At 41.7% G+C, this 8416-nt stretch overlaps 2 protein-coding genes across 6 annotated transcripts in view; both read right to left on the bottom strand.

Annotated features, from left to right (window-relative positions):
* Positions 1-84: 84 nt before the first annotated feature.
* polr2f (RNA polymerase II, I and III subunit F) lies at positions 85-1722 on the bottom strand. The gene is made up of 5 exons (XM_020624983.1): positions 1549-1722; positions 1356-1425; positions 1086-1216; positions 367-438; positions 85-274 (listed from the first exon to the last, which is right to left on the bottom strand). The coding sequence occupies exons 1-5, from the start codon at positions 1566-1568 to the stop codon at positions 184-186; spliced, it is 384 nt and encodes a 127-aa protein (XP_020480639.1). The 5' UTR covers positions 1569-1722; the 3' UTR covers positions 85-183.
* A 645-nt stretch (positions 1723-2367) lies between these two features.
* Positions 2368-8416, bottom strand: part of LOC109974625 (MICAL-like protein 1) — a 7185-nt gene continuing 1136 nt past the window's right edge. Inside the window, exons 1-15 of one of the 5 annotated variants that reach the window (XM_020624925.1) lie at positions 8262-8410; positions 7716-7764; positions 7439-7580; positions 7039-7106; positions 6776-6915; positions 5953-6584; positions 5756-5801; positions 4777-5416; positions 4416-4529; positions 3939-4065; positions 3709-3799; positions 3517-3590; positions 3083-3197; positions 2950-2996; positions 2368-2740 (exon numbers count right to left, since the gene is read on the bottom strand). In XM_020624925.1, coding sequence (XP_020480581.1) covers positions 2628-2740; positions 2950-2996; positions 3083-3197; positions 3517-3590; positions 3709-3799; positions 3939-4065; positions 4416-4529; positions 4777-5416; positions 5756-5801; positions 5953-6584; positions 6776-6915; positions 7039-7106; positions 7439-7580; positions 7716-7764; positions 8262-8404 — 2541 coding nt within the window. In that variant the 5' untranslated portion in view covers positions 8405-8410 and the 3' untranslated portion in view covers positions 2368-2627. Of the gene's footprint in view, positions 2741-2949; positions 2997-3082; positions 3198-3516; positions 3591-3708; positions 3800-3938; positions 4066-4415; positions 4530-4776; positions 5417-5755; positions 5802-5952; positions 6585-6755; positions 6916-7038; positions 7107-7438; positions 7581-7715; positions 7765-7873; positions 8116-8153; positions 8228-8261; positions 8411-8416 lie in introns of those variants that run through there. The other 4 variants (XM_020624928.1, XM_020624930.1, XM_020624929.1 and 1 more) reach the window with 4 other exon arrangements.

Raw genomic sequence — 8416 nt, 5'->3', positions numbered from 1 at the left:
TCAAGGGTATTTCATGCCATATAATGAGAAGAGCTCAAGGTAGATAAAGGTATTTTGCCATGCGGTACATTTCATTGTTCATCATTTGTTCCTCATTTGGATAGTGTTGTTGGTTAAACTGTGAACTAATGTAATCTAAGCCTTATGTCCCTGACATCACATCAGTGAATATGGTTTTGCTCTTTAATCAGCTATGATGAGCTCGTCACAGCCCCAGTCCTCGTAGCTCCCATCAGGAAGGTACCTGCGGATGATGATGGGGATCTTTCTGCTCCTGTTGGGAGGACAAAACAAACACAAATCACAGAGAGACACTGGAGAGCACAGACAAGCTCTACCTCTCACAATATAGACCTTCTCACTTACTTGAGCTCCTTCATAGCTATTTGCAAGGGGTCTGTCTCTCCCTCCAGCTCGACCATGACTGGAGCACACATTCTGTTTGGAACAAGTCAGCGAATAGTGAATCAGTCTATATGTCAGTGGCAAAAATCCAAACCACCCAATAAAACATTAGTGCTGGCTATTGGTACAGAACACTTTTTCAAGTATTGATGTGTGCCAAACAAATCATACAATCAAGTCACTGTACGTGACAGAGGTTTACTTTCACCACAGTGCTGGTTTTCTTACCATTAATCTAAAATGTCTTTTCTGCTCCGTTTGTTGAGTTTCATCTGAGCTTTACGTCCAGATCTTTCCTTGAGTTTCCAGTTGAAAGATATGGCACGACCAAACACTTTTTTTTAAAATAAATATCTCAATATCATTTATATTTTGGGGAAATTGAAGGTAGTTTCTTAGGAAGTTTATGTACAGGACACTTTAATGTGAATATAAGGACCAAACAGGAAGGAGGAAGCATTATTAATAGTTCATTTGAGTCAAATAATGATATTCAGACTAGTTTCAAAATGTAACCCTCTTCTAAAACTCTAACTCAAACAGTGAGTAACACAAACTACACAACTGATGAGTGCTGTGGTTGTTGGTCTTGCTCCCCTAACACACTAAAGGTCAGAGGTCAGATCTGAACCCACACAACGAGAATCAGTGTGTAGGTTCATACATCCGACAACACTCACGCAATCTGTAGTGCTCGTGTCCCCAGCACTCTGGCCCTCTCGTATTTGGTCATGTACGGTGTTGTGATCCTCTTCTGGTTTGCCTGCTGACCTTCTCCTGCGGGCAAGATCTGCACATTCTCCTGGTCTTCCTGTCCATAAGAGCAAAGCAAACCAGTTTGGACGCAATACACCTGGACCACGTTACATGAACAAGTAGCCGCGGTACAGAATACTGGAAAGTTCAAGTAGCAACACTAAGAACCCCAATAATCTAACATTTAAACTTACATCCTCCACGTTTTCCAGGTCATCTAATCCCTCATCCTCCTCAGCATCATCAAAATCTCCATCGTCGAAACTACAAATTCAACAAAAACCACAATTGGAAAAACACGGTAGTTAGCTAAAACATCATGCCGCGTTGTGTTCCTATACAAATTAAGCAAAATATCGAATTTTAAATCCATGTGTCGTCACTTACTTATCTTCGTTGTCGGACATGATTTGGCTTTAAGCTCGTGTAGGTCCCTCTGAATCTTTACTGCTAAAATACTTACACTAAATACACTATTTTCGTTAACAGTAACCAACGTGAACGCTGAGAGCTTTTAACTTCCGGTGGCTTGGTGCGTTGGTAAACATTCCGGTGGGTAAAGAGGAACGCTCGTTTCGTTCCGCTTGTCCTGCAGTGTAATCAAACTGGTGTTTTATAAAGTTTCACCCTTTGGTCTAGTGTCATTAAACAAAACTCGTGTTTGTTTCATATTGAAGTGAAATAGTGGGAAGCTTCTTTGTTCATATTTCTACCCTGTTTTACTTAGTTTGATTTGTAAACTATTGAAAATTCCTCAACTGTTACCCAAAATCTGATCTGTGCAATGAACAAACTCTCAATACAAAATGGGGAATAAGAGTCACAAAATCATGGATGACAGATAAACAAAGGAGGGATTACACCTAGAATAAATATTGCACCACTCTTTTCAGCTCTGAGATTCCTAAACTATTCATTCCAGTGTTCATAACAATAACGTTACAGTAAAATGAATAATAAAAAAAGTATTGTTACGATACAGTGTGGTGTGGTGAAAGTGTGGTGAAAAGCAAAGTAAATGCTCTTGCATTCATCTTAAAATAGCCACACAGAACCCCGTATCAGTGGGATTTACCTGACTCACTCACTGTGAATTTAAATGGGCTTTTTTCAGCACAGAAGATAACTAGCATCTCAAAAACACTTTGAAATGTTTCTTAATCATGGAATATACAATTCTCCTCCAAGGACAAGATACAAACTTTCTCAAATAAATATTTATTGCATATTTCAACCAACACAGGTATGTAGTAAAATAAATATTGATTCCATAAAGCAGACAGGGCAAGTGAAGAAACACGGGAGAGAAAGTGTACACTGAATCATTTACAGTGAGAATCAGCTGCTACTGAGCTGCTCTTAGTGAATTTAAACTCTTTCATATGATGCCATCTAAACATATGGATGAGTTTGTTGTCTGTGAGAGTTCTGTATCTGTGTCAAATTTCTGCAGTTGTGATACTACTTCAGCTCTTCTTGTTGGTACTCTCTCCTTTATGGTTGAACATCTTAAAAACTTTTGTGGACTTGAATTTTCCCTTTGACTTCTTTAGATCTTTTAGTCTTTCTTTCTGGGACTCTGGGGAGACAAAGTGCAGAGTTATGCAGAAAAACACGAGTTATCTTATTCAAATGTTTCTGTGAGCAGGCGTGGGTGCAGGGCATTCATGTGTTTTGAAAAATCCAAGGCTAAATCTGCTCTTCCTAAGCAGAGAGGAGAGGAAGATGCAGATAGGAGAGGACCTGCACACAAGGTGGGACCTTTTGAGATAAAATTTATTTTCTCACCTTCGTTCTTCGACGTGGCTTCCCAGTGCAGATCTTTTTCTTGCTCCCTAATTATAAAAACATAGTTGCATTCCTACTTTACAACATAGAAATCTCTGACTGTGAAGGTGCCACGTATGACTCTGCTGCGTACCTCTGCCTGTCCTGATCCAAGCTGCTGATGATCTGGTTCCTCTGGTCGATGATGGCGACCAGTTCATCCATCAGCTGCTGCTCTCGACCTCGATCCTCCTGAGTCCAGTTGCACTCTGAATGTGAACATGATGGAGTGTAACATTAACAAAACAAAATTACCTCTTTGCAGGGAAATGCAGTCACCACATGCAGGAAACAGAACCCAGTGAGGTTTCTGATTTGTGTGTTAACTCTTTGTACACCAAGGCAGTTTCATGTCAGAAGACAAAGCTCACTGCAGTGAACAATCTAAGCCTCTGCTTTACTCATTTTGTCTGCTGTATCTTGACACTTTTGATAAGAAATAACATGTAGTGTGTTTGTGTGATTTTAATGATGAAGCTCTTTATGCTCACATAAGAAAAGTGCTACAGTTGGGGGCAACACACTGACCAGGTTTATTAAGGATGCATCTGAGCTTGTACTCCACATCTGCCTGTCTCTCCTCTAACCTCTGCTGCTTTATCCTGGGAACACAACACAAAAAATAATAAAACTCACATTCAATTGTAAACATCGGGAAAGCTTTTGTTAATGGCACAGACAACACAGTGTCAGAGTAACACCCTGGTCCAGCCTACTTACAGGTAAACCAGCGCTGTGTGTCTGCGCACCAGAGTGTGTCTCTCATGGACAAGAGTGAACCACCCCTCTAGCATTTGCTCTTCATCTTCATCTGAATTTAAAGGAGGGACAATGAAAGCAGAGACAAATGTCCCCACTACATTGTTAGTGTTTGTGCACAATTTATCATGAGAGTGATTTTGCATCAGTAAATCATTTTGTCTAGAACCAGAAGGAATCGTTTGGTGTACCATTCTTGCATTCTCTCAGATTCCTCTCCAGTTCGACTCCCCTTTGTTCCAGTACCTCCAGGTGTTTAAGCAGTTCTCCCTTCTCGACTTGTAGGTCTTCACTAGAAACATTTGGCTCGGTCTGTACCTGTCAAGCGACATGTACGATTCAAATTTAGGATTATCTCGTTCTAAAAACCCATGCATCATTTCTGCAAACCCAAGAATGACTTTACAAGTAAACCTAATGACTGAACCCTGTGATGGCGGCTACAATAATCAACTTTATAATGCATGTAATCTTCGATTAAGGTTGCAGATGAAGTAGGAAGACCTAACAGCCATTCAGATTTTTGCTTTTTGGGCAACAACAGGTTTATGTGTGCTCATAAACATATCAATATATTTATGTGTTATACAGTATGTACATTATAGGCTACATATTTATTGATATTGATGTTGTTAGCTGCCTTTGAGGTCTATATTTAGCCACTGTACCTTCCTCTTGATGAGTGGGAACCCATGTCCAGGGGCTGGGGCCAGTTTAAGTGGAAGGGCTTGGAAACTCTTTGATTCGGCCATTGCCGGTTTTCGATTCTCTTTGCAGCCCAACTAAACAAAGAGAGTACAATAAAACTGTAATTTACTTTATATACGATTGTCGTGTTAAGTTAAAATCACAACAGGCACCAAGAACCAACTTCCTGTGGCAGTTTAAACCAGCTAAACCTCCTGTGTTTACTAAGCATTAGCATTTCATAACATCCTTTTCTACAAAGTCAGGCACCATAGTTATGCAAAGTAAATGTTAGATTTCATTATTATCAGTCAGATTTTAGCTCTTTATCTCGAGTCCTACCTCACTTTGGTGTGATGTGACTGGTTCGCTCGCCTCTGTTAGACCAACAGCCGCTAAGGAGCTTTGAGAGCGGCCAGAGGTGAGAGCAGGCACAGAAGGACTCTGGGGTAAAACCTCACTCTGTGCCTCATCTGGAGTGGCACGTGGCCCTGCTGCTGCTTCAGTCACATCTGGTAATGAGCCAGATGAACCAGTTTCGCTCTTGTTTCCCACTGGTTCACTGGGAGTATCCACTGCACTAATGACTGCACTTGCTCCCTCTGGTCTCTTTAGTGGAATAGGTTTCTCCAGTTGTTTTACATTACTGTCATCAGATTTACTGGCAGTATTTTCAGCATCTCCTGAAGAAACCACAGTGTCAGTGCCCCCTGATGCATTTGTTAGATTGCCACTGCTCTGGTCTGCAGGCTTATGTTTAGCAGCCTTCTCCCAGGTGTTCTCATCCACCTCCTCTCCAAATGGGTTGGGAGGAGGCACTCTGGGTCTGGAGCAGGACTCCCACAGGTTGGAGACAGATTTGGATCGACTAGTGGAGACTAGGGCTGGAGCAGGAGGCAGCTGCGTCCAGGGTCCGGGATGGACGATGGTCAACCACGGGTGGCTGGCTTTCACTTTAGGGCTACTACTGGTCGGGCTGGTGCTGAAAGGGGAAAGACGAGAGGTGCTTTTAGAGACAAGTCACTGGAAAACAGTCAGTATTTACTATTACTATTATGGCAAATCACATTCTACATTTCCTTTTTTGTTATGTTTAAGGTTGCATCAACATTGAGGTTTTATGCTATTTGTTATGTTTTAGTTTTTATTTATTTTTTTTTAAATACATTTGTATTCACTTTTGTAATAAGCCACAAAAATAAGGTATTAACAATATAAACTGCTCTGGTTATTTTCTAGATTTAATAGATTAGAAGCCATGAGGCCAAAGGTAAAGGAAGCACAGTTACAGATAAAGAAGAAAGTTTTTGTGTATACTTACATTTGAGACAAACTGTGTGGAGATTTACTGGGGCTGGATGAATTGTCTGCACATAGTGAGAAAAACAAAAATGGCTTTGCTAATTTTTTACATTGTCATGAAGGAGAAGAGATGAATCTGTCATGAACATAAATATACAGAGAGTAATTCAAACTAAAACTGTACATCAACAGTCAAATAACACAATGTTTCCTCACCTGCAGTAGCAGGTCTGTTTGTTGCCGGTGAGGATTTGGTCCTGGGTGCAACAACAGGGACCATAGCAGAGTCTACCATTCTCCTGCGTGCAGGAACTGGCCGACCACTTCCTGCTGTCACCCGTACACATGCTGCAGAGAGCTCAGAGGGCTGCTGAGTCTGTCTCACTTCCTGCTGCTTTTTGCTGTCTGCCAGAACAGCTGCAGCTCCAGCATTTCCAGCTCCTTTGACTGTCCTGTCTTCAACACTGGGTGGCTGAGGAGGAAGGGGTGCTGGCTTCTTTACCACGCTCTTTAGTCCAACAGAGGAGTGTCTGTTTTCTCTGTCTTTCACCTCTCTGCTCCCCTCCCGCCTTCCTCTCCCCTCCATCTCTGGGCTTTTACAGACCGGTCTGTCCTGCGGCTCTGCTTGCTTAGTGTAATGAGGGACGCTGGTGATACTCAGTCCACCAAAAGAAAAATAACCTGCCTGGAACTTACATTTGGGCTGATTCTCTGTAGATGCAATCTGCTTATTGAAGTCTATGCAAGTACTATTACTGTCTGTTTTATGGTCAGAGCAGACCAAGGAGCCAGCATCACTTTCCTGTGTGCAAGACTCTGGTAAAAGATCGCCGTGGCACACTTTGCACCTGAAAGGCAAAAATGACATGTACTGTAAAAGTAAACAACACATATCTACAGAAAAATGCTTAAGGAAACATACCGACCTGCACTGATCTCTAAATAATCTAACTCACATAAAATTTAATCCGAATGTCATTTAATCATTTGAAATAAATCTGGATGCAAGCTACTGATACCTTGTGCCCTGTGCTGTTACCTGAAACAGCTGTGATGGTAGACCTTGCTGCCAATCAGATGTCTCTGGATAAGGTGGACAGGCATGAAACACAAATTGCACACTGTTCGCGGCCCTGTGTGGGACAAACGATCTCTGCCGGTTTCCAGAGGAGTCAAGCTCTTAAAAGAAAAGAGAAACCAGAATCGACGACTGTTAACGCAGTAGCTAAGACAGCAAAGAGTAGGAACAACAAGTGTGTTCACTGGCAGAATGTGTATGTTAAGAAGTCTGTGAGCTAGTACCTCCAGAGCTTTATGCTTTGTGAGACTGTTTAAGACAGTGACATGCGACGACCTCAAACTAGCAGGACCTGTTGCAAAGTCAATAGAGAACATGCAAATGTAGCACGGTGAGCTTGAGCTGTCTTACTTTGAAAAGATAAAAGGTGTATATGCTTCTAAGGATTTTATTCATACAAGGTGAAGAGTGGAATAGAACAATAGACATGAATCTGTAGATCTTGTAAAGAGCCCAGAACATCACAGAGACAATCCTAGGAACTTCTTTGTGATCTGAAACACTTTGTGCCATGGTAAAGTGCCTCTGAGCCACACAATAAACCTCAAAGCTTATAATGCACCATCTGAGCCACACAATAAACCTCAAAGCTTCAACTTGAAAGCGTAAAGGTCTATAACGCACCACGAGACTTGTTGCTGAAGAAGTAGTAGTACTGGTAAAGGTAGGTGATGATGCTCAAACAATCAGGCACTTTGATGGAAACCATGTCCTTTGGGGCCAGCAACGCAGGGATGCCCAGCTTTGTTTCTGCAACCTCAAACGCCTACACATGAGGAAACACAAACAAACAATGAAGTTAGGTTATTGTAAAAATCATTTATGGTCTTTTGTGTTAGTAAAGAGAGTTGAAGCATTTGCATTGTGACTTGTGTGCAGAGCATAGATGGAAATGACTCACCAGCCTGTTATTTTGATAAACGTTATCTTTGGAGAGGGAGCTGAAATCTCTGGAGTGAGGGAAGAAAAACAGAGTTGACAACAAATTGAGCACTTACAAAAAGACAAACTCACAAACATGTGAATGATGGTTAAGATGATACTGCACTGACAAAGTACCTCACAGGCAAACTACAGTTCAAGACCACAGATCACATTAGAGGATGTTTGTGCAAGGTAAAACAAACTAACCAATCCCATTTAACTGGAAAGGAAAGGATACGGAGAGAGACAAAGAGAGATTAAGCAGAGGAGAGATTTGTCTGACAAAGCCTGTAGGTCCTTCTCTGCTCCAGATTTGACAGCACTAGTTAGGACAAAATCTCAGGGCAGAACCCAAAACAGACCAGGACAAACTAAGTGTATGCAATGTTAGAAATGTTTAAATCATGCAACACACCTGTAGATAGACTACTAAGGATTTATTGCACCTCACTTCCGTTGTCCATCTGGTTTATAATGCCTTTGCACAGTCAGCACAGGTCTTTGAAACAAGTGGACTACTTACATTAATTCAGGTCGGTGTTTGTGGATGATGGCACAAAATGCGAGTCCATCTCTGAATGAGGTTGACATGTCCTTTATTTCCACTGTGGGGTAATCTGCGCATGTGGCGCGGCACCAGTCTCTTAAAGCCCTAGTTGATGCCATGTCTTCAGCAGG

Source organism: Monopterus albus, unplaced genomic scaffold (genome assembly GCF_001952655.1).
Source record: "Monopterus albus unplaced genomic scaffold, M_albus_1.0 scaffold342.1, whole genome shotgun sequence".
Lineage (NCBI taxonomy): Eukaryota > Metazoa > Chordata > Actinopteri > Synbranchiformes > Synbranchidae > Monopterus > Monopterus albus.
This window is presented reverse-complemented; position numbering and strand designations above follow the sequence as displayed.

What these genes read in the sequence shown, in the direction of transcription:
- polr2f (XM_020624983.1), bottom strand. Translation starts at nt 1,568, where the DNA reads ATGTCCGACAACGAAGATAA. An exon ending in ATGTCCGACAACGAAGATAA is followed by an intron (nt 1,426 to 1,548) that starts GTAAGTGACGAC and finishes TTGAATTTGTAG; the next exon opens with TTTCGACGATGGAGATTTTG. An exon ending in ACACGAGCACTACAGATTGC is followed by an intron (nt 439 to 1,085) that starts GTGAGTGTTGTC and finishes TGTTCCAAACAG; the next exon opens with AATGTGTGCTCCAGTCATGG.